Source organism: Lichenostomus cassidix, chromosome 1Aa, assembly GCF_008360975.1.
Source record: "Lichenostomus cassidix isolate B80296 chromosome 1Aa, HeHo_3.0, whole genome shotgun sequence".
NCBI lineage: Eukaryota > Metazoa > Chordata > Aves > Passeriformes > Meliphagidae > Lichenostomus > Lichenostomus cassidix.
The window spans coordinates 52805625-52830579 of record NC_139480.1 but is presented as its reverse complement, the minus strand read 5'-3'; the positions used below and the strand labels follow the sequence as shown (position 1 = coordinate 52830579).

At 41.2% G+C, this 24955-nt stretch overlaps 1 protein-coding gene across 2 annotated transcripts; it reads left to right on the top strand.

Annotated features, from left to right (window-relative positions):
* Nucleotides 1–4380: 4380 nt before the first annotated feature.
* Nucleotides 4381–23000, top strand: LOC146443869 (1-acylglycerol-3-phosphate O-acyltransferase Pnpla3-like). Of its 2 annotated transcripts, none has more exons than XM_085048982.1 (9): nucleotides 4381–4657; nucleotides 9396–9628; nucleotides 10341–10406; nucleotides 13023–13232; nucleotides 14333–14393; nucleotides 16536–16754; nucleotides 17077–17209; nucleotides 18406–18522; nucleotides 20931–23000. In XM_085048982.1, exons 1-9 carry the CDS (start codon nucleotides 4471–4473, stop codon nucleotides 21220–21222), a joined length of 1518 nt encoding a protein of 505 aa, XP_084905108.1. In that variant the 5' UTR covers nucleotides 4381–4470; the 3' UTR covers nucleotides 21223–23000. The 2 variants fall into 2 exon arrangements, with proteins under 2 accessions (XP_084905108.1, XP_084905107.1); XM_085048981.1 differs by lacking the exon at nucleotides 4381–4657 and adding an exon at nucleotides 5893–7310.
* Nucleotides 23001–24955: the final 1955 nt, after the last annotated feature.

Sequence of the window (24955 nt, the reverse complement as noted above, 5' to 3'; positions counted from 1 at the left end):
ATCCAGCCCTGGTAGGATTATTACACAAAATAAGTAGAATCAATATCTGCTATTGATTATAATTTCTGTGACAAATTAGCATCTTCAGAGGAACATAAACAGCAGTTACCCCAACAACAAAGACAGCAGAGCTCACATTCTTTCTCCCCTGCATGCACTGAAACAAGAGGAGTAAACTTACAGCACCCCATTTAAGAGATCTCAAAGGGAGTGTAAGCAATCCCTTGGTTTTGCTCTTGGGATCCTTTTAGGCAGAGGAGAGCAAGGCTTTCTATCATGAGACAAGGCTGCATTACTCGCCAAAGGCACCTAAACTTTGCCAGCAAATGCTTTGTTTCTGCAGAAAATTTTCACAGCAGAGCATTCCCGGAAAGGTGTAAGGCAGAGATGAGTGAGGTTTTAATGTTTTTAGATTAGGTAGGTGAATATTCGACAAGGTCACTTGAAAAGGACACACACACACATGACAGACTGCATTGGCAAGTGCCCTGGGCTCCAGAAATTCTAGCAGGTACTTTGTTATCCTTCTGGAGAAGTTCTGGGTTTTGATCTGGCATAGCACTCAGTAAATCAGACTTCCCCTCCAACTTTGAAACTAGCCTTGCTGAGTGATGCTGGGCCAACTTCACTACTGTATCCCTTTCCACCTCCACCATGAAAAAGGCCATCATGGTACATCAGTCTCTTTCAAAATGCTTTATGTAAAGTGAGATCAATGATTATTAATGAATCCCTGAAAGTGAAAAAAACATAGAAAACATTTGCTGTTTCCAAGCAGGGCTTAGCAATAACTTCTTGGACCTCCTTCTTTTTCCAATGACAGAAATTGTTGTCAGATTTACACAGCTGGCCAAGATCTCAGATCTGATGATTTGTCACTGGCCCAGTACTGCTTTTCACCTCCATCCTACATGGTTCCTTTTCCTGTAAATTATATGCCTTCAGCTACCTTCAGGTACTTAAATGGTATTTTTCTTCTAAGAAGTTAAAGGCACCTTACGAGTACACTACCAGTTTCTCCCTTTTTGTGTGAAAGATTTTATTTAGTCCACATCTCAGGAAAATGGCATGCCCATATCATAATTAACATAGCTGCTAAATGGAAAGGATGAAGGGTGCTTAAATGACACACAGAAGGTGTGCCTGTTAAATTTATGTGCCAGACATTGGGTTGGGTCAGTGCCTGCTTACAGAAGTTTGCAAGCTGCATGCAAGTTTCCTGGTACATTATGACCCCACTGAACTGGATTTGATTTTCCTCATGAGGCCTTTCAGGCCTTACTTCATATTCCTGGAATTATGGGGAAATTATTATGCACTTGATTCAGAAAAAGTTTTAAGATGTGTCTGCAACACAGATTGCATCATATATTACTTGGAGTGATATTTTCAATAAAAGCAGGACTTGATACAAGCAGGACTTGATACTTGTCAACAATACCTGATATAAACGACAAACTTGATCAAAAACTTGATATAAACTTGATATAAATCTTGAAACTGCATCTTGTACAACCACACTAGGCTTGGTAGTACTTGTGACAAGGTTGCATCAGTTTTCTTGGATAGGATCCATCCTTGTCTCTGTGCACCTCAGCTTGAATTTTTTCTTTGTTTGTTGGGATTTTTTTAAGAGATGTTATTTGCCAAGCTAGAGATGATGTAGTGGAGAAATTGCAGTGTCTTTTAGAAGCAGCCCAAGAAGACACAGATACTGAAAAAGGCTGGGAAGGCTGGGCATATGTGGGGAGTACAGAGTTGGGAACAAATTTGGTATTGTGTACTGGGGGAGTTGCAATACCTTTAAAAACACTGATGTAAGTTGAGATGAGGGAGGACCTGGATTTACCAGTTCATCACAGTAATCAGAATCTGTGATTCAGCTTCCCTAGCAAGGTCTGTGTGGAGCTCTAGTGAAGTCCCAGCTGAAACACCAGTTGCAGTACTGGTCTGGGAGCATTTGTAGCACGTGTGTCATGAGAGGAAGCCAGAGGAGCTCAGCTCCCCGAGTGTCACAGAATGGGGGAAAAAGGGAATAAAGCTCAGCACTCAACACTGTCAGTGATACAGGACATACTAATGCCAAAGGACCAAAAGTAGAGGATCAGATGGTTATGAACTGGCCATGTATCATTTCACAGTAGAAATAAGACTCCTTCTGACTATTCAGAAATGTGGTTCAGGATGTGTCTTGAAAAGTGTCACCTTCTAGTGACAGTTTAGGGATAAAAAATCTTTTTTTAAAATAGAGTTGATGTCTACCAGCAAAACTGAGATTAGCCCTAAAAAACCTGTTGATGTGATAATGTTCTGAAAGTCCCCTGCTTGCCTGCCATTAAATTGGCAAAATCTGTCAATTTTCTGTTGATGTCCAGAAATGTCCCTCTCTGAACACCTCTGAACACTTAGAACCACTAAAAAATGGTTCTCTCCCACACTTAAGGTCTGAGTAAATAGCATGAGAACACACATGAAGAGAATACAAAATACAGCCGAGCTGGCCCTTTCCTTTAGCAGAGAATGGAAAAATTACATGAGTCACAATCACATTTTTAATGAAAGAAGACTTTTCTAGGAAGTGTGAGATGTGGTTTCATATCCCATTTCAGCTTCCTTCTTCTCTGTGAACTGAGATGGGGTCAATCTCAGACCTTCCTTTTCCCTAAATGAAGGGGAGCACCCCAAAGGCAGGACTGGGATTAGGACACTCCCTGCTCTGCTCACTGAAATGGTGAACAGGTGAAGATGAATGGTCCAGCAAGACAGAAGTGGCTAGAGAACTAAGTTAAAAGTGGGAAAACTGGAAGTATGGCCCAGTGCTTGTGGTGCTCACCTAGAGGCAGAATATGGCTTCAAGACCACTCAGACCACTCAGACTGAAAAAGATCTTGAATTCTGCTCTCTCCCTGGCAGTGCTTGCTATAAATAAAAGGTCTCACAATATAACCTCTCCTGTTTGGAAAGCATGAGCTCCTCTTGGTCTCTTTTGAGATGTTATAACATCCTATTGTTATGATGTAATGGTGCATGAAGGTAGCTAAAGCCTCCTGAGTGAGGCAATTAAATCCTGGAGGATTTCAGACGCTGTTCTCTGGGTTTTTTTCTTAGTTGAGCTCTGGGGAGCTCCCTGCTGGGCAAGGTAATTGCTGTGAATTCCCTTCTGAGCCACTCAATCTCTACCAGCGTTAGACTGAGCCTAATGGAAACATTGGGATTTGGGGTGACCAAGTCACACACAAATGCCAGTTTCTCTTACAAATTTTAAAGGAAACCTGCCCCTTTTGCAGGGAGCTAAACCCTACCTGGATGTGTTCAGATGCATCTAGAGGACTTGAGCAGAAAAAACATTTAGGGCACATCTCTGGCCTGCAATGCAGCATTACACAGAAATACCTGAACTAATGGTAAGGAAAAGAAGCCTGCAGAGCTGAAAGCATGGGGTCTTCAGGTTCTTAAAGATGCTGAGACCTCCAAAGGCCACCAGTACCTGACACTTGGTTTTGACTGACACTCAGCTGCTACTACTGAAACTCTGCCAGATGATGCTGTTCTGCACTTCAGATGGCATTTAGCTGCTTTGCTTGAACTCCTTTCTGTCAAATGTTGGTAGATAAACCAACACAGAACTGTTTGCAGGTGGAAATTGCAAACTGAAAGCAGATTATTCTGTAATCTTCCCATTACAAGCCTAGTGTTATTATCATAATGAATTTTCTTCTCTTTAAGTGTCAGGATTATCGAACAGAGACGATCATGTAATCGGAATGCTTGCCCAAGCTGGCGCAGTGGATTCCTCTGAGCCGTGGATAATCGGGGTGATTGCTAAGCCCGCACCTCCCACGGGCCGCATGGGCTGGGGAGCGGTGTCTCCTCCCGCTACCCGCCGTGCCTGCGGATCCCAATCCCTCCGTTTCCTACCGGCGGGTCACAGTCAGCCGGCACCGCAGCTCGCCGAGCCCACACCCGCTGTGCCTCGCTGACCCCTCGGGCCCCACCGCACCGCACGGACCCCGCGCCCCACCGAGCGCCGTGCGGCTTTGGAACGGGGGCGGGCGGGCCGCGCCCTTCGGGACCCGCTGCGCTCGGGGCGGGGACTTGGCGACAGGCGGGGCTGGGGAGCAGCGGAGGCCGCCCGAGGCAAGGGGTGCGAAGGGTCTGCGGGGACCGAAGGGTCTGCGGGGACCGAAGGGTCGGAGGTGACCGGGGCAGACTCGGGGCGCGGATCTGCCCCGCCGGGAGCGCGCTCTGCGCCGGGCGGGGCCTCATTTGCATCTGGCCTCTGGTTGGCTGGGCCGCCTTGTGCCACCGAGCGGCGGCGCGGGATTGGCTGCGGCGCGGCCGGCGGCGGGGGCGCGGCCGCCGTGTAACGCGCAGAGCGGCCCCGCCGAGCGCGCTCAGTCGCCGGGCAGCGGCCGCCGCGATCGGAGCGCTCCTGTTCCCGCGGCCCCGGTGCGCGTCCCGCCGCCGACCATGCTGGACCGCGAGGGCGGCTGGAGCGTGTCCTTCGCCGGCTGCGGCTTCCTGGGAGTCTACCACATCGGCGCCGCCACCTGCCTGCAGGAGCGCGCCCCGCACGTCATCCGCGACGCGCGGCACATCTACGGCGCCTCAGCCGGGGCGCTCGCCGGCGCCGTCCTGGTCGGGGGCGGCTCTCTGGGTCAGCGGCGGGGCCGGGGGAGCGGGGCGAGGCGAGGCGAGCGGCGGGGCTCGCCCCGGGGAAGGGGCAGGTGCGGCGGGCAGGGCGGGCACGGCCCCGGGGAGCGCTCGGGCCGCGGGGTCCCTCAGGCCGGGCCGGGCCGGCTCCGGTTCTCTGCTTCTCTTTGCCCCTAAAACGTGTGCCCGTGGGTGGAATTAAATCCGAACGGGGTGCGTGGTGCGAGGGGTGGTGGCGGCGGTGGCCGAGCCGGTTGCCGCGCTCGGGTAGCCGGCAGGTCGGAGTTCTCCCGGGCGTGGGACTCGGGCTGTGTCCCTCCGAGGGGCTGCTCTCGCCCCCTGTCCAAAGTCCGGGAACTCACCGGGACAGCGGCAGCCAGCTCAGCCCTGACACCCACCCGAGCCAGTCGGCCAGCCCTGCCACCCGCTGTAAACAAAGTGTTTGCGCTTCGTTGGGAAATAGAGCATCTCCTTTGCACGTGAGGTGCCAGATAGCTTTAGCTTGCTTCCTCCAAAGCTGCTCCTTTCTGGGGTAAGGCTAAGAGAGTTAAGGTCAGGGCTTAGGTTAGCTTTAACATGCTTTTCCTCGTTAATCTGGGCACGGTGTATGTTGCAAAGGTCGCTGAGGTGTATGATTAGAAATAGTGGATTGATTAAAATCACTGATTTTAATTGTCACTTCAATAATAGAGGTAAGATTGTTTTGTGTTTTTGCCGGATAGAAGATGTTAGTTTGCAACTACATATAGTCTGCTTTGTGAAATAAGTGCTTATTTTCTAGCAGTAGGAAAAATATACCTGTTACCTCTTTAGGGCTCATGAGAACCTGAATATACATTTTTCTAATGAATTAAACTTGGTAACAGCTATCAAAATGTCAAGGCGTTTAGGATGGAGACTGGATTGCAGTTTAAAAAACCCTATGATGGAAATCTGAAAATGGTTTTCTTTTTAAACTAAAGAAATCCACTGAGTAAAGCTTGGCTAGTTCATGACTCCACACTGATTGTTTTTGTTAGCAGCACCCTTAACTGGTTTAGAACTAGATTTTATAAACTCAGATTTTGTCTTAGAAGAGGAGGAGAACAATGAGTACTTCTTTTGAATTTGGAGAGGTTTATGGGCTTTGCTTTTAAATTTCTGAGGAAAAAATCCACTGACTAAACAAGCAGAAGTTCTCTGTAAGAACAGAGAACTTGAAGTACGCAGAAGAGAAATGCAATGAAATGCTATGAAATGCTATGAAATGCTATGAAATGCTGCTTAGCCACTGAAATCTAGCACATAATCTTAATTTCTTCAAAGCTTTAGCAATAAAGCTACTTGATTTCATTTTGCTGTAATGTCCGAACATAACACACTTGAGTTATTATGAGGCCAATATCAGCTTTTAAAACAAATAATATTCTTCCCCAATAGCTCTTATTTTCAGAACATACCCAGTTTTAAGTCTTAAGTAATTGTAAATTATTTGAGACAGGAACTGTTTTACATATTTGAAGCACTCTTAAGCCCAGAAAATGTATATTGTTTATTTGACGGCGTTAATAACAGCTTTTAAAGCTTTTAGCACTTTATTAATTGGGAGTTGTAGATTTCAAATTATTATCTTTCTCAATTATTACTAATCTCATATGCCAACTGAGATTCTTGCTTTTCTCTAGTAGAGTGTGTGTGTGAGATCACTGTCCAAGGTAGCAAAGTGTGTTTCTACTGGAAAATAAAAATTTAAAAAAAAAAAGCACAGCTTGGGAATGTTGGATGACAGTTCAAAACCATCCGCATTCTAATATCTGTCAATTGCTGTAAACTGATAAAACTAAGAAGGTAGTCCTGTGCTCACTCTCTGAGTTTCTGGCTGTGGTATTTTGTGAGCTTGTGTGAAAGCAGAGGATTGTTAATACGTTCTGTAAGCTTCAGATTGTAAGGAAACACTGTGTGCTACAATAACGTAGATGTGTTTTGTGAGCTCATATCGTGTGCCTCTCTCATTCTGATACACTTTAATGTGCAGTTTGTTGTTCCTGCAGTTGGAGGTATAAATCCCATGGGTTTTTTTCACAGTTGCATTTTACTGTGGGTAGACAGAGCCCAGCTCTTCCCAGAGGTGAGCAGGAGAAGGATGAGAAGCAGCAGGAGCAAGCTGGAACAGGGGAAATTCAGATGAGGTGTAAGGAAAAGACAGTTACCATGAGGGTGGTAAAATAATGGAAGAGATTCCCAGAAAGGTTGTGGGACCTCCATCCTTGGAGGTGTTTGGGGCTTGGCAGCACCCAGCCCTGAACTGGTCTGTGTGTTGGTGCACACCAGACAGGGTGTGCATATCTGTAAGCAGGGGTTGTGGTTGGAATTGAGGAGCATGTTTCGTTTCTTTCAGCCTTGTAGGCAGATGGGTTAAGTGAAGGGTTTTCTCTGATTCACATTACCTGCTGGATAGGTAGAGAGTCCGTGGAACTTCAAATGGGGATAAATGTAATCACTAACCATTGAATGGGGAAGGAAAAGTCTACTTTTACAGACTGACAGAGAGGTTTCTTTCATTGAATTTGTGGGAGGTTGGGAAGCTTAGCCATGAATGTTGTTTTGAAGATGAAGGGTGTTCCAGCTATTCCAAACTGGAATGCTTAACTGCACTCCTTGGATGTCCTGGGGATCTGGTATTTTGATGGTGCTGTGATCGTCTGTTCTAGTGGGGCACTTAAAGAGAGCAGGTTTAGTGGAGGCTGTGAATAAAATGTCAGGTTTTGCTCTGTGGAGTAAACTTCTCAGGTTTTACTCTGCCAAACAAAATAATTGTTAATGTAACAATTGAAAATAAGAATATAGAACTATAAATAGAAATAGTTCACATTTATTAGGAACAGTAATTTCTTTAGCTCTCCTGTGTTTCAAAAATAAAACTGGTGTACCAAGGTCTGCCCAAAATCCCAGTTTGACTTGAGCTCCAGCCCTTTATCCCTTTTGGAGAAGTTCCTATTTTGGAATACACCAGCCTAAGAGGTAACTGTATTTTAGTCCTGTTAGAAAAGGAAGGGAGAAGAAAAAGGAGTTGGAATCTTTTGAAGTCTGTTGAATTAATAACGAAAAATTTTGTAAATTTTCAGTGTCTTAATATCATAGACTCTTAGATAGAAATTCTTGTATGTGGAGAAGATGGGTAAACTGCTAAATCAAATTGCATGTATTTGTTTGCTCTTGGTTTATATTTTAGAACAAGCGAGTGACTTGCTTGATGCATAAGCTTTCAGAACTGTACTTATTTTGCAAAAGGTAATTATTGTGTATGCTTGAAGACTTCCTGGCCAGAGTCCTGGTAGTTCAGTATTTTGGACTCTTGCAACATGGCTATCTTTAGAAAGTTAAGAAGGTTGAGCATTGCTAAGTGAAAAAAGGGAGGTGGTAAAGAATGTCTGAATGCATGAAAAATTGCATCTGCTAGAACTGTCTCATTCTGCTTTTGGAAGTCACTTTGTCACTTGCCAGAATGTGACTTGTGCAATTTTTTTGCGTGTAAAATGTGTTTTTAGTAAGATAAACATATAACTGACCATGAACCAGTTCAGTTGTGTCTAAATTGTTTGCTCTCTTCTGGGGTGAGTGGTGGGGTGAGGCTACTGGTGTCAGTGGATTTGTGGCCCAAGACTTCCCTTGGTGAGGATGGAATGAAGAAATTGAAGTGGTAAAAATGGAATGTGTCTGATACCTCAGAATTTTTAGAGATGCTGTTTTGCACATAGACTCTTAGTTGTGAATTTTAAACGGTTAGTTATTGCTATTTGAGGGAGGGTAATAACATTGTAAAAGGGAATATTTTTGGGAATTAGTCTGAGCTCAAAGGCTTAAGCGGAGTTGTCGCCAGTGCAGTGCTCACATTTAACCTGATAAATTGAATTTCTATCTGTTCTAGTAAGGTAAAGTATGTAAGTTCTGAAAATATTTTTCGAAGACCTTGTTGATAAGGTGCTACTTTGACCTTCCCCCCCTTTCCTCCACCAAGGTGACAAGCAATTTCCTCAAAGTGTGCCCTGGAGAAATGTGACGTTCTAAATTCAAACAAAACATTGCAGGTGGATGAGCTGCACTCCCTCCTATGACTGAATGGTGAAAGGATTTTAGTGTTCTTCAGGAACAGTCACGTCTTCTGTAGTGGTTTGAAATTCCCAAATGTAGGTTTAATTGGAAAAAAACAAATGAAGTGTCATTACTGTAAAAATGCACCATTTAGATGGAGACCTGTGTGATGTATTATGGATCTCCTCCCCATTCCCTACCCACTGCTTTAAAAAATTCCCCCCTGACATTCCCACCAGACCACACCTTGTGCTCCCTTGAGTGTGTTTTTATATCAATGAGGATAAATGGTACCCTAAAACTTTCAGTTTGGTTCATCTTTTTTCTTTTTTTTTTCTTATAGTATGTATTTCTGGAACGAATAATTCCTAATGCAAGCATCTCAAATGGGTATTTTACACTCAGAATTTACATTTTAATGACATATAAGTAACTTAGCCTTTACCAGGAGTTCATTTTGAAAGTCTGAAGTGTTTTTTTTGTCTCTCAGAAAACTCCTAAATGCTCTTAAATGTGTTGGACAGTTACTTTATCTGTTAAAAAGATCTTGAATTTTCATTCTACCAATAAGAGAGATGAGTTGGAGCTCTTGATAAGCTTTATTAGTCCAAGTGTGGATTCTGTTTTTTGACATACATTCTGTTATTAAAGAAAATGCACTTTCTTTTCAGCTCAGGCTTGTGCAGATGTTCTGGCATTAGCCAAAGAAGCTAGAAAGCGAAATCTTGGTCCTCTTCATCCTTCCTTTGATGTGATAAAGATTATAAGAGATGGACTGATGAGAAATCTTCCAGAAAACACACACCAGTTGTCATCAGGCAGACTGTGTATTTCACTGACCAGGGTATCAGATGGCAAAAATGCCTTGATATCTAATTTTAACTCTAAGGAAGAAGTCATACAGGTATGTTTCCTTTTGGCAACTTCTAAAAGCTTCTGTAATCCTAGGTCCCTTTAACATCACCTGTTGGATTTCTGCTTTAAGCATTTCAGATATTGTGCCTCTGGCAGTGTCTTAAAGAGGAATTCCATCTTTATTACACCAGATTCACACACTGGTTTTCCCAGTCTGTGTGTCTGTGAACTGTTTTAGAGAGGAGGTGCAAGGGATCAGTCATAAAAAAGAATCAATGGCTTTAAAATGCAGTGGATCTAATGAAACTATATCCTTAGAGAATAAGAATTTAAGGTCATTCTTATAGAAGGAATGATCAAGAAATGGTCAAAAATAGCTTTTAAAAACTCCTAATGTTAATTACAAAGCTAATTTAATACGATCCCAGGATGTTGATATTTGTATCCCCAGTAGTTAGTTTGATTACTCAGAAAATCTAGAGCTTGAGTGAATAATCATATTTTCCTTGCTGATTATCATTTCTAGAAATGGTCTTTTAGTGTGTCCTACAATTTTTTTTAGATGGAGTATGATTAAAAAAGGATGTGGAATAGATTCATCCTGTTTAAAATAATGCTTGATAATACCCTCTTTTTTTCCCCCATTTTTTGTACAAGTGTTCTCACTGGGGATTTTTTTTTGTTGCTTGGTCATTTTTGCTAATATCTAAAAAAGAAAATATTAGCAGTTAACATTTAATGTCAATGTTTTTTTCTTACAGGCTTTAATCTGCAGTTCATTTGTCCCTATTTATTGTGGCCTCATTCCACCATCATTTCGAGGTGTGGTAAGTCTCTATTGTTAAGATCTAAAAATAGTTCTACCTATTCTGAAAATACTAAGAGAGAATGCTTATGGGCTTTTTTGTTATCCTACTGTAAAATAAATGCCTTCATTATGGCTTCTAGTGCTGTAGCTATTACAACTTCTCAGAAAAAGAAACACTGAATGTATGGAAGATGTTACTTACATTTGAACACACATATTGTCTCTGACTCCCTCCTCTCCCCCCTAAGATGCATTACTAAAAGAAGAAGGTATTATAAGATAATGAGTATTTAATTTATAGATAAATATTTGTAGAAGGAAATAATACTCTTTCACCTGCACAAATTTACAGGAAGAGTCACTTAAAATTATTTAAAAAAAAAAATCTTGTAAGATACTTTATTGTATATCTTCATGTTCTGACTGTAGGGAGATCTGCCTTACAACTGGATTAAAGTTCTGTGTTCAGTTCGGTGTAAACAAACATTTTTAATGCCTTCTGGCATTTGTATTCAGTGTAATAAAGCTAACTTTATAGAGGTAAAGTATCAGTATATTAGTATTTTCTATTGGTTCACAAGAACTGCTGGTTACAAAACCTCTCAATACTTCATGGCTATCCTGGCCTTTCTGAAATCCCCCATTAAAAAGACAAAAACTGCAGGAAAGTTGGCATGGTGTGCTGTAGGTGTTTTGATTGCAGGACTGGAAGCAGATCTGCATTTCAAATCAAGGCAGTGACATTGGTGGCTTTTTGCTACCCTGTTCTGTTAACTTGCATTTGCTTCCCTTCCAACTCTGGTGCTCCTTGCACAAGGAGAAGGGAAGAAAGAAAGGAAACTTTAAACATCTTTAACAGTGGTTGTTACAGACTGTTCTCAATGCAATTTGCAACTGTTAAAAGGTCAAGAATAGACATGAAATGTATTTTTTTTCTTCATGTGGAAATTTAAGCAAAAGTGATTAGAACTGTATAGGGATTTTCTTTATCTGTACTTCTAAACCTTGTATGTCTCCTTAAACTCTTCCAGATTAGAGGTGTTATGAAAACAGGACGTTGGACTGAATCCAAGGTTTAGGTGGATCCAGGCTAATCTGGCTGCTCAGTTCTTGTCACCAGACAACAATGTTATTTTAAAAGGCTTGCTTCAGAATACAAAACCATAAAAGTGATGCTTCATTTGGTCATGTTTTGAGCAAAGGAAGGCATCATTCTATCCTTTTGATCTTTGCAATTATTTTGATACGATTTTAATGCTTAGGAGGCATTTTTGGATGTAACTTGGTAAGAATACCCCAGTTGCATGTGCTTGGCATGACTCCTGCAGGCTTAAGCACAATAGAATGTCAAATATGTAAATTTTGTGGCATCTTGAGGTTTATTGGCTTGGAATTCCTGCATGTGTACTGTAAAACAAAGGCTCATGGATAACATTCAGTAGGTGTATCTAACTGCCATGTCAGAACCTTTTGGGTGTGGTGAGTTTTCTTTGAGTTTTTACTCCTTTCAAACACAGCAGTGGTTTTAAGTTAAAAAAATTACTAGGAGGAACAGCTGAGCAGGTACTCCAAATCATGAAAATTATTTAGAACAGTAGAACAGTGCTTCAGATATGCACTTCCACCTTTTAATAATTTCATGAGAAGGGTCCTCCATTGCCAGACCTGTTGTATTGTAATTGACACTTCACAAAGGACTTGCAGATTGCAGATGTACTTCAGTGATTGCATTGCACACCTGAAGTTTGGCAGTAGCTGCATGCTGCTGGGTCCAGAGGGTGTCCATTCCTTCCGAATTCTGATGTGTTTCTCTGAATGGTCAGGGTGTGAGCATCAGGGCAGCTGAAATTGATAATCCAGGTTGCTCCTGCTCAAATCTCCTGCTCTGTTCCATTTATGTTTGACAAGGACCTACAGTTTATGTCTGCTGACTGGTCAGGAAGGAGGAAAATGCAGCCTCTGAACCAGCAAGGCTGGTGGTGTTTTGCCAGTGTGGGAACAAAGCAGTTCCTCTGGCCTTACTGGAAAGCTGGCTGCTGTGAGCAAGTGGAGGGGCTGTCTGTAGCCACTGCAGCTGCTGCACTAGACATTAGTTACCCCAAACCAGAACCCTTTTGGTGCCTGGATCTTACAGTGTCTGAGGTGTGATGCACTAAAGCTACAGAAATGGGCCATTCAGTGTGAAGCAGACAAAAGCATAGCCTGGAACTTGCACACAAAGCACAATAGATGCCTGTGACTGTTGGCAAAGTTTCTCATGCATTGTCCATTTTTTACTTGCCGTTTCCTTATGTCCAAATCTCTTTGATGCTTTTCTATCAAATTGTAGTTATGAAGAGTGTTTTTAAGTTTTTCATTCTTACTGAATTGTCTAGGTTGTGTAGGATTATGATCTTTAAAAAAAATATGGAAAAATCCCAAATGGAATATACTTCTATGGGCTATTTATGGAACTATAGGTAGGACTGTTTATTGGCATTGGAGAACAAAGCAGGCTACTCAGAATGTTTAGCCTGGGAGCACAGGCCCAGGCTGTTCTGTTCCAGCTTTCAGTGCTGTTTCATTCTTGCATGGACAATCTGCTGCTCACACGTTTTCAGCCTTCGAGACGTGTTGTCTCTGTTTGTTTTTGTAGCGCTACGTGGATGGAGGAATCAGTGACAACTTGCCTCACTATGAGTGTAAGAACACCATCACAGTGTCCCCTTTTGCTGGGGAGTGTGACATCTGTCCCAAGGGGAAGTCAGCCAACTTCCATGAGATGAACGTGACCAACACCAGCATTCAGTTCAGCCTGGGGAACCTGTATCGCTTAACACAAGCACTCTTTCCACCAGAACCCAAGGTCAGCCATTGCCTTCCTTTGGTTCATCTGTCCACATGAAAGCTTTTGCAGAAAGTTACAGGCTCTTAGCATTTCATCCACTCATATAAACTTCTTTGGTGATGTATCTTGTTTCTATTTTTTTCATGTGTTGTCTTTGTTCTTCTCGGTTTTAGTCTCTCTCAAACTAAAAATGCATATGCTGGTATTGGTTTCCAGTATTTATTTGGAAATTATCACAGGATTCTATCATAAAACCAACACTGGGAAATTGATAGCTGTGAGTTTGTAGTGCTTTCATGTTTACCTGCTAAGAAGTTAGAGGAAGTTCTAAAGCTTCATGGTTTTGTAAAGTTCTCAGTTAATACTTGGCACAGGCAAGTTGCTTTTAAAGTTTGCTAAGTGCTGTTAGGTGCAGATCTGATTAGGGAAATGCACTCAAATTGCTGTTGTGGAAGCTGGAAAAATAAAAACTGACCTTTTCAATTGGCTTGGGATATACTACAGCAAAGAAGTAATTTTTCTGACTGCTATAGATACATTTTTTTTAACTGAGGGCTTTCTGACCACTTCAAGAGAAATTTAAAATTTTACTTACGCAGGCTTTATTTTTCCTTTTTTTTCCTTTACTAGTACCCCTCTGTAGGTGAGCTGGTATTGCTTCTTGCAGAAGATATTTTCATAGGGAAGATAAGTCTGAGTCTGAGCATCACAATTGGACAGCTGATTTTTTCAAAGCTTTGGGAAGTGAGAAGTACTGGGAGGGAAGGAGGGGAGTTGGCATGCTCCATACCCTGTTTCATTGCAGCTTCTGAAGGGCTAGTCAGGGAAACAAGAAGGGAGGCAAGTCTTGCAAAGTGTTTGAATGCTGTCCTTTTAGATTAATAATCCAGTGCATCTGTAGTAGCTGAAAGACAAGTTAATGTACATGGTCATGTATGCATCATCCCAGTAGCCATATTAACCTGAATCTGTTGAATTACAGCAATTGTTAAGGTGATTTTTTTTCTTACAAGAGTGGAAGGTGGATGGAAGTGGCTTTTCATTCTTCAATCTATCTGTTGTTGATCTCAACTTGAAACTCCTATTATTTGTCTGACTCATTTACCCTATATCTGCAGGTACTTGGAGAGATCTGTGAGCAAGGATATTTGGATGCTCTTAAATTCTTGAAAGAGAATGGTATGTTAAACTTGTAGATAATTATTGATAATATGGTCTTAAGCTGTTTAAAAAACAAACCAAAAAAAACCCAGATCAAAATAAGCAATGAGGGTGAGGGGGTTGTATGTAGCTAAGAAGGGGATTGGTCTTTCAGGCTTTTGGAGAGATCATGATAGTTTAGTTCTTGTAGAAATGCCATAATTGTAGTAACTGTTCACCTAAGTTGTGCTGCCACACAAATTGAACTTGGGGAGTTTTGTTGAATCTGTGTGAAGTAAATGTTGAGTGAAATGTCCAAAGAATTCCAGTTCCAGGCTAATCATATTATTACTTGGCTTTGTGTTAATTGTGAAGGATTAACAATTAACTACTAACAATAGGCTACTGCTTCCCACTTCTCTGAAACCTGTATCTTCTAGTGCCTCCTTTCTTCTGTCATCCAAGTGACCTTCTGGTAGTCCAGAACTGGGAGTTGGCTAACAGCAATATAAACTCAAATCACAGACAAACCCTTGGTCTGTATCAGGAAAGACTTCAGAAGAAAACTTACAATGGAGCAGTTGTTGACCCCCAGATAAACTTAAGAAGAACTGGGAGTTACTCTATTATACTCCTAGAATTCTAATAACGTTTCATATTTATAAGTATTACTGCTCTGCAAGCTTTGAGACAAACAAGTTGAAGACAGTAACTTGATACTAGCATAAAGTTAACTATGTGTTAAATATGCCTCATCCCTGTAGTCTTTGGATGCAGAAGCAAATTGGTACTGGGTCAGATGAGAGGAGTGGGAATGGAAATGGGACATTTGCACTGTTACAGAGAGTGCCAGCTGCAGGATTGTAATGCAGTCTTTGATATACTCTGCCAATGCCTGGTTACTAGATTGTTTTCCTGAAACAATTCTCTTCATTGAAGAATGTCACAGTTCTGCCTAAGAGCTTGATATTCTATAATTCTTATTATGTACAGTTATTATTTAATGAGAGAGTCCTGCTTTATACCTTACACCAGGTGATTAAAAGCACTACAAAGAGCCTCTAGTTCGTGGTTGTCTGTGCTGAGCTGGGTTCTGTTGCTGTCCTGCACCCACAAGTTTCCTATGTTAGTTTCCTTCTAGTTTCCATTAGTTTCCATCTGACACTAACGTCTGACATTCCTTGCCATTTTTCCTCAGTCTCTTTGCCCCATGTCCTCTCTGTATTGCACTGTTGTCCTCCTTCTCACACAGCTAATCCTGTGATCAACTTTGTTTTCATTCTGTCACAGGGCTGTTTTGCATCAAGCTGCATCAATGATAATTATAACCTTTCCAAGGTCATTCTTGATGCATCATCTTTCTTACTAAGTTATTTCAACTGTAGGAATTCATTTCCCCCACCCATCTGTGACACTTCAAATATTTTCTTTTGCTAAATTCTGTGTATATTCTTTTGACATTTGTCTTTTACTAGTACTTGCATGTAAGATGCAGGTTCTGTTATATCCTGGTATAGATCCTAGTCTAATTTGGTAGTCTTTTTTCTTATAGCATTTTATAATAATTTTCTGGAAAAGAAGTATAAATACACTTCTTGTATTTTTCTCTTTGTACTCATTATCTAATGCTTGTTCCTAAGGTAGTTATCAGTGCTATTTCTTAATTGGCACTAGTTTTGCAATACAACCCCTGTTGATTTAGATCTGTACTTTGGATATAACTTTAAAAAAATATTGTAACCTAGTTGCTTTCATTTTCAACTCTGTTGTAGCAATGCCTCAGAGTACTCATGTGATATCTGCCATGTCAAATTTCCCAAATATCTGAGGTGTTTTAGATGTTTTCTTTCAAATACATATTAAATCAGTTTTCCTCCTCTCCTTTAAATAATTTGCTTTCTTGCAGGAAAACAACTTTGGTAAATAACTGTATGTTTCCAGGGCAATGTCACTCAATTGTTCACTTTTTCTCTTTTCTTTAGAACCTGTTTTAAAGTAAGACCTAAACTTCTATCATTGTGATTAAACATTTGGGGGATCCTGAGAACAAGTGCATTTGACATGGGATAGATGATGTTCCCTCAGGACAGGTCTTTGTCCAGACACACAGACTGCAGGTGCTGTAGAGGTACATGGAAAACTTGTGGATTAAACCTAAGTGAAAGCTCTTGACTCTTTCAGGTATTCTGAATGACTCAATTTATATCCACTTGTCCTTCACAAAAAGAAATCCTCACGAGGCTGCACAACAACACATTGACCATGTGAAGAAAAGAAAATTGACAGAAAATAACAGAGTAGAAACTTTGAAAATGACCAGCTTAAATGACCAGCTAAAGCAAAATCCATGGCCTCTGGAGAAAAGCATATTTGAAAGTCTACCTCCCAGACTTCGTAAAGGTGCATGCTTCAAGCTGCTTCCTGTAACTTTGAGTGGCAAGCTTTGATTTTTTTTTTCTTTTTTTATATTAATTCTTAGATTTATTGCTCAGAAGTTCTGGATAATGCATTTTGTCCCCATGGCATGAATCTGTGTTCCCATGTTTTAAAATAATATAGAGGTTTATGGTAAGAATGCCCTGAGATTAGTTCTTTCATTTTCTACCTGAGTGTTATTCAGTAACACTTTGATAATGTTGACTGAATGTTACAAAACTGCAAGAAAATTATTGAAACTGCTTTCAAATTGTGTAATATCTTTTCCTAAATATTTATTCTTAAGCACTGCAGGAAGCTTGTATAGAACAGAACGGATTCTATGCTCAGTTCTCTAAACTCTTCCCAATGCGGGTGATATCCTACCTGATGCTGCCATACACACTGCCAGTGGAGTCTGCTTACTCGGTGGCTTTACGGTAAGGAACTTGTCATGAATGCTTTTAGAATTATGATCATTTTGGAAATGTCCTCATTGAGAGCTTGTTAAGTGTTGTAGGCATTCTGGGACTCTAGAGTTCAAGTGTTAACTGTCAAAAGACCTTATTTCTGCCCATGTGATGCATCCTTCTAAAGCCTGTATGGTCTAAGGCTAGATAAATAAACATGTTAAGAAGATTCTTAAATAATACACTCATATTACTAACAGCTACCTTGTAATTGCCCAAAAGAAGCACTGTTAGTTGTGCTTTCCAGGAGCACATGCTTTATTACTATATTCTGCAGGGTTACCTAAACTCTATCCACATCCTTCTTGTGCGTCTTTCTCAAGTCAGGAGTGAAATCCACTGTTTATTCACCATATAAATTCTCTTACCAGTTTTGTTTAATTTGACTGAAAGTTGTGCTCTTGAAGCAGGGCTTAATTTGATGTTTCAATTTTTGTAAAGGAGAAGTTATGCTCAGTGAATGCACCATAAATCCTAAGCTTTGTGCTTGTTTAAGGGAATTCCAGTCCTTGAGCAGCAGATGTCATTACTATCTTTAGAAAATCGTGAAAAATCAATTGTTCTTTAAATCAAACCATACAGAACTCCAGTGAGCTGGTTTGTTTCTGTGCCATTTTTGGTGGATGGAGAAGAAGCAAATTTCCCCAGATTTCTCTGTGGGATTTTCCTCCTTGTCCCACTCTGATATAGCTGACTTCTGTTAAGTTATTACAAGAAAGCTAAGTTATTACAAGAAAAAAATGCACATTTGTGACATTATTCTCATTTTGCCTTCTCTTTGTTCTTCCGTTGTGCTTTTGTTCCTCCTTCCTCTTCCACCTTGCTTTAAACTGACCAGAAAGTTCCTACTGCAAAGGTCTTGGAGACAGGAATGTTTTGCAGGCTTCCTGTGTTGGTCACACACTGTGGAATGCAGACACTGGTCAGCCACTTGGCATAACTCAGAGATGCAGTGATCTGTGCTGCCCCTTCTCTTAGCTCGTGGAAAAGAGATGAGCAGGCTGGATGGGAATTCAGAGAGCTTGGGTAGAAATGGAGACCTTGCTAGGGGAGTTAATTTGGGGAGAAAGAAAGCAAGCTGTTTTGGATGTGGGACATGGTGTGTGTAAATACAACGCTGATTAAATCCCCTGCTTACAAGAGCTGTGTTTTGGTTTTGCCTGCAGGTTGGTGAACTGGTTTCCTGACATGCCTGCTGACGTTCGATGGATGCAGGAGCAGCTCTTTCGGCTCGCTGCCATGGTTTATTCCCAGGCTAAAAGCAAGCTGTTCTGTACAGCCAGGTAAAGTGGAATGCTGCTGCATGCCAGTGATGCGTTTTTAGAAATACTCTCTTTTTTTCAGAGCTTCAAGAACTGATCATCTTTCTTAAAACGGGATTTAATAACTTTCTCAGTGCTAACACAAACCGGTTCTCACTGCTTCAAATCCACTTTCTGGTGCTTCTTGTTCATAACTGGTCAGTGACTGCTACACCTTGTAGATGAGGAGGTGTTGTGTGCTTTTGGGGAGAGGGGTGGGTTATGTGCATTGGACTGAGAACAGAGACCTGGTTTCTTCTCTGTTCCACAGCAGCTGAAGTAGTCAGTCAGAAAAGAGGAGAGAAATGTTACTCAGGATGTGATAAATCAGAAGTAGCAGGTAGGAATGAGAGAACGGTAGGAGAAAGACTGAATTCTTAGGAGTCTGGACAGGAGACATTCTTATGTCTTAATATGTAGATTAATATAAAGGACAGTATTGTAAGATAATTGGGAAGAATTAAAATAAGACACATGGTAGAAAATTCTTAGGAACCTCTATTCCTGTGAAAGAGAAGCCTCAACTTCATTTGTGCTTCTCTTACTTTCAGACTTTTTATTTGTGTTTAACTTTGTAACACTCTGTGTGTGGAGGTGACACTGCACTATGCATCTAAGAATTCCATCACTGTTTCCCATTTTCTAGGGAGTGTAGAGTTTGCCCAAGAAGCTCTGCAAACTTTCACAAAATGAGTATCACCAATATTCATAGAGAATTAATTCAAGAGCTTAAGCTCTTCCTGCTAAAAAATGTACTTGTTGCTGGAACAGAGTTGCACAGCCATGTCAAGAGTATTGCTATACACAGAAACAAAGGCTCTCTCTGAGGTCCAGTTACTTACAAATACAAAATCTCTTAGATCTGATCTAAAAAAAGCATAAATCCAGCAGAGTTTGTTGTTATTTATAAAATTACACAGTTTTACTGTAATTTTTTTAATTATTGTCCCAATTCCTAGAGTTGCTGTGTAGGAGGTAGAACAAGAGGGAAGAACATTTGACTGAAAAAGCTATTAGGAGTAAATAGAAGTTTTAAACACTTCATAAAAGTTTTCAAAAGCTAGCTGTAGCACTGGAGACTCCTAACTGCAGCAGTTATTTCAATCAAATCATTGCCATATTCTATATACAGCACGTTTTAAAATTACAACCAAAAATACCCTTTTATTCAAGCCAAGAGTTCTTGAGCTTTTGCCTTCCTGGTTTTAGTGTTAATGCCAGATAAGAAGGAAGATCAAAGATGCTCTTTTTTGCCCTGGCAATGCAGTGACCCATCAGAAATTTAGGGTTTATATGTCTGAGAAACACTGCTTCATCCTACCTCCTTACAAGAAGTTTTGCCAGGTTCTGGGTTGGCATCATGAAAGTTTCAATTCATATGCCCCATCCCTTAGAAGTACAGAGTATTCAGACTTTCTGTTAGAGGTTCTGGCTTAATGGAAGGGTTTTAAAGAGGTTGAATCTTGGCTTTTCTTCCCCCTTTGGAAGTATTAAATAGTGGCTTTAATGAAAGGTTGTAAAGATATTTTCTTCTTACAATATTCATAAGCATTTCATTCCTGTACACTAACAGCCTGTCTTCTCTCTCTCTGAAATCATGTAAAGCCTTTTCTTGTAGAACACTAGTTGGTTTTTGAGGCCATCTCTCTGAGCAAAAATGTAGTTCTTTGTATATATTTGCTATCATCCTACTGTCCTGTCTTCAGCTACTTGATACGACAGGTAATCCAGTGTCTTCCTTCTCTTCTTAATGATATTTCTGACTTCTTTCCACAATAAATTTGGGAATAGTCTCCTCCCTGCTTTTACCCTTACTCAAGCAACCTCTTGATGTCTCTCATATTCCAGTCTTACCAATCCTGACTCTCTTCATCTGAAACAGGCTTTGGGAAGACCCAGTATCACAAATTCATCTCAGAACTAACTTCTTAGAGGGCTTCCTTAGTCCCTGCATCATGATTAAACAGAAACAGTGTTTTTCTTGTGGAAAAGCAGCTCAACCAGTGTTGAAAGTGTGTGTAGGGCAAGTTGAGGTATTTTTGTGTGTGGTATGTTGTTTTGTTGGGTTTTTGCTGTTTGGTTTTTTTTTTTCCAAAAGCACTGCAAGAGAGGAGAGAAAACTTAAAAGACAAAAAAAAAAGTGTTCTTGGTTAAGATTTAAGTTTCCTGTTTCTCAAATTGGAAAGGGCTCACCTGGTGATTCAGCTGCTGGTTTAGAGTGCAGAAAAGTTCTGTTCCAGTTGTTCAGGTTGGTGATAACAAGCTGATTGTAAAGTGGAGTGCAGAGATGGCCTTTGGGAAGTTGAAGGACTGTATTTTCTACTTGTAAATGTTGCAAAGATGTCATTGAAACACTCGTAATCTCCTTTTTCCCCTTTCTTTTTTAGCAGGAAAGATAATTATGCGTCACTAAGAAAATGTCAAACTGTCCCATCTACTGTGGAATTTCGTTCTTCATATTGCCACCTTAAAATGCCTCACTCTTCTGCACACATTGAGAGCTGGCTCTGGGAATCTTCATGCTTCATGCACTCAGCTATGAAAAATGCTCCTGCTGATATACAGGAGCAGTCAGACTTCAAGTCCTATCCTAATTTTCTCCCAGATCCTGATGAGTCTGCGTTGGAAATAGATGTTGACACTTCCTCAGAGACAAGTTTCCAGACTGCTCCAGAGTATTAATTTGGAAGTAGTTTCCACAGTTTCCAAAACTGAAATTTGGCAGAGAAACGTAAAACCTAGACTAGGGATCACTTTGTTTATTGCCAATAAGTCTTGGAAAATTACTTGTTTACAGCTTCCTGACAAATCTGCCTTGGGGATTTTACTGTTTTAAGGATTATAAAAACAGTGGCTGCTATACTAAGTACCAGACTATAACTCTGTCCAAGCACCAGCTCAATCAACTGTACTAAGATTTGTAGTTAAACAATGTCTCTCTGGAAATAATCTTTAAAAAAAACTACTTTCAGCATAAAAATGTAAATTTTGTAAGCTGATTGTTAGACAAACAAGCATAGATAACAAAACGTTTTTTTAAATGTGATTCTTAACAATATTATGTGTTAGGATTACTTTTATAGCACTTAAATGAAATTGGACTTTTACTCCCTTAAGGGAAATACACAAATGAGCTGCTTAGTGGCCTCCAGTGTCCATTTGCCTTATATTTAAACATACTGTTGTGTTTATGGAAAGTTGTCTGCACAAGATACTGTAGGAACAGTATTATTCTAGGTTGTTGGATGTATTCTGCAGCTCATACTACCTTTGCTCTGCGTCTCTTTCCCTCTTGAAATTTTTCAAGTGAAAAAGACACGAGAAATGGAGCACATTCCCCTGAAATGTAAACAAGTACAGTTTCAGTGACTTCAGAGGACTTTTTTTTTAACTTAATACAAAGGCTTAATATTTGATCAAGTGTTGAAAAGTAGGTAAAATAGTGACTGTGATTAGTAGCAAACAGTACGTGAAGAAGGTGTTAAACTTTACAGGGGATATTAACAAAAATCAATATATAGCAAGTGGTGGATTATGTTTAGGTTGTCTCTCTAATTGTTGCCCTATCATTCTTGATTTTTTCCCCCTCCAATTTGAGAGATTTTTCTTTCCTTCTTTCAGTTCCCACTTGCTAAAGGAAGAAAAAGAAGGGTGTCCCTCCTATCTCGGTGAGATAGGATAACCCAAAGGAAGTTTCCTAAGATTGTCAGGAGCAGCAAATGTGTAAAACCTGGGGGAAGTACCAATATCCAGGGAGCTCTGCAAATGTCTCAAATCATAGGCTGAAAACTCAGCCAAATCATACCTCTGTTGAGTGATGGCAGCTTAAACCATTTCCACTACAAAGGTTCTGTGTGATTGTAACAAAGGCAATGCATTAGTGCACGAATGCATCTGGGAGTGAAAGAGATGTTAGGATTAACTACTGTTCTGATGGTTTTATCAGGTCTTGCACAACTTTTAAGCCAAAGGAGACAATAAGTTTGATAGACAGTAAGCTTTAATCTCGATTTGCAGATGTGTTTGGGGGGAGTTGTGTGGCCTTGGGAAGCTTCTCCCTCAAGAGTATTTAATCTGTGCAACTCAGGTGCAGCCCAGGGAGGAGCTTCCTGAGGACCTCTTGTTGGAAAGAGGTTGGATTGTGATGCTCAGGAGCTGGGAGTGTGAGCTTTGCTCTCCAGAAGCCTGCTGTCAAATAGCAAAGTGTGGCACTTGGATTGGGCCAGCCTTTAAAACAGTTGTGATTTCCCGAAGCTTGAAGTACAGCATTTTACAACATTGAAACGGATTTTAGGTTGGGGAGGAATTGCTGAGCTGTCCATTTCTGTACTCTAGAAAGCTGGTGCTATTTCACTTCAACTGTTCTGTTCATTTCTTGGGTGTATGTACCCTCAGACTTGCAAAAAATGTTGGAAATGTTACTCTTAACTACAATTAAAGTATACAAAATCTGTTTAAAATTGTCTTCATTCATTAGTTTTATCAGCTTGCGTTAGAATTGAAGCAGAAATGACAAGTTTTGCTTCTAGTCTGTGTTAATAGACACTTCTGTTAACTACATTTAAATCAACCTTAACCACTTTTTCTGTTGGGCACAGCTCCCATTTTGTCTCCTTTTTCTAAAATAAAACCACAATCTCTTCTGCTAACCATGCATTCTAAGCTTTCTTGAGTTAAATCAGAGTATGTTGATGTCACTGAACATTTAGGCATTTTCATTGTTCTGAGTTGTCTTTTTTTAAGAGTACTGCTCTGAAGCTTGGGAGATGCTTTTTCATGTTCCATGTCACCTTAATTTAAAGTTTTGGGGTTTGTTTTTTTTTTTTTTTGGTTGGTTTTCTTAGTTTCTTTTTTTTTTTTTGGTTGGTTGTGGTGGGTGTTTTTTGTTTGTTTTTTGCAATCATGTATTTTACAAATAGCTCATTGCATTTAAACAGAAACAATTAAAAACCAGAGAAAGTTTGGTCTGGAGGGAAGAAACAAAGAGTGCATTGTTTCTGAGCTAAAACTAACTTAGCAGGTAACTAAATATAAATAATATAAAATACAGTATTACAATACCATGTGAGATAATTTGTTCTAATAGAAGATAGACTAAAATATTTATTTGCAGTTAAGATATATTGAAAAACTAATAGAAAATATACGAGTAAGTATAACTAATATATAGTATCTATCAATATATAATATAAATATAAAAATTAAATACACAAATATATAAAGATAACATAATGCTAAATGATAGTAATAATAATCACACCACCAAAAATTTTAAGTAATTTACAAGACGAACTTTCAGGCTAAGGTGCCCAATCTGGTTCCCTGGGATTGGGGTAAAGCCTGTGGGTTTGGGGTGAAACACGTGGGTTTGGGGTGAATTCCTGGGATTGGGTGCACTCGGTGGGTTTGGGGTGAATTCCCAGCTCTAGGCGCACTCGGTGCTTCGAGGTGAATCCCCAGCTCTAGCTGCACTCGGTGCTTTGGGATAACTCCCAGCTCTAGCTGCACTCGGTGCTTTGGGACGAATTCCCAGCCCTAGCTGCACTCGGTGGTTTGGGATAACTCCCAGCTCCAGCTGCACTCGGTGGTTTGGGATAACTCCTCAGCTCTAGCTGCACTCGGTGCTTTGGGATAACTCCTCAGCTCCAGCTGCACTCGGTGCTTTGGGATAACTCCTCAGCTCCAGCTGCACTCGGTGCTTTGGGATAACTCCTCAGCTCCAGCTGCACTCGGTGGTTAGCGGTGAGCTCCTCAGCTCTAGCTGCACTCGGTGCTTTGGGATAACTCCCAGCTCTAGCTGCACTCGGTGGTTTGGGATAACTCCTCAGCTCTAGCTGCACTCGGTGCTTTGGGATAACTCCTCAGCTCCAGCTGCACTCGGTGCTTTGGGATAACTCCCAGCTCTAGCTGCACTCGGTGCTTTGGGATAACTCCTCAGCTCCAGCTGCACTCGGTGCTTTGGGATAACTCCTCAGCTCCAGCTGCACTCGGTGCTTTGGGATAACTCCTCAGCTCCAGCTGCACTCGGTGGTTAGCGGTGAGCTCCTCAGCTCTAGCTGCACTCGGTGCTTTGGGATAACTCCCAGCTCTAGCTGCACTCGGTGGTTTGGGATAACTCCTCAGCTCTAGCTGCACTCGGTGGTTTAGGACAGCTCCTCAGCTCTAGCGGCACTCGGTGGTTTGGGATAACTCCCATCTCTAGCGGCACTCGGTGGTTTGGGACAGCTCCTCAGCTCTAGCGGCACTCGGTGGTTTGGGATAACTCCTCAGCTCCAGCTGCACTCGGTGGTTTAGGACAGCTCCTCAGCTCTAGCGGCACTCGGCGCTTCCCGGGCAGCTCCTCACCTCCAGCTCCCCCCGCCGTTCCCAGCGCCCTCCGCCGCCGGAAGCGCTCCTTAGCCCCGCCCCTTCCCGC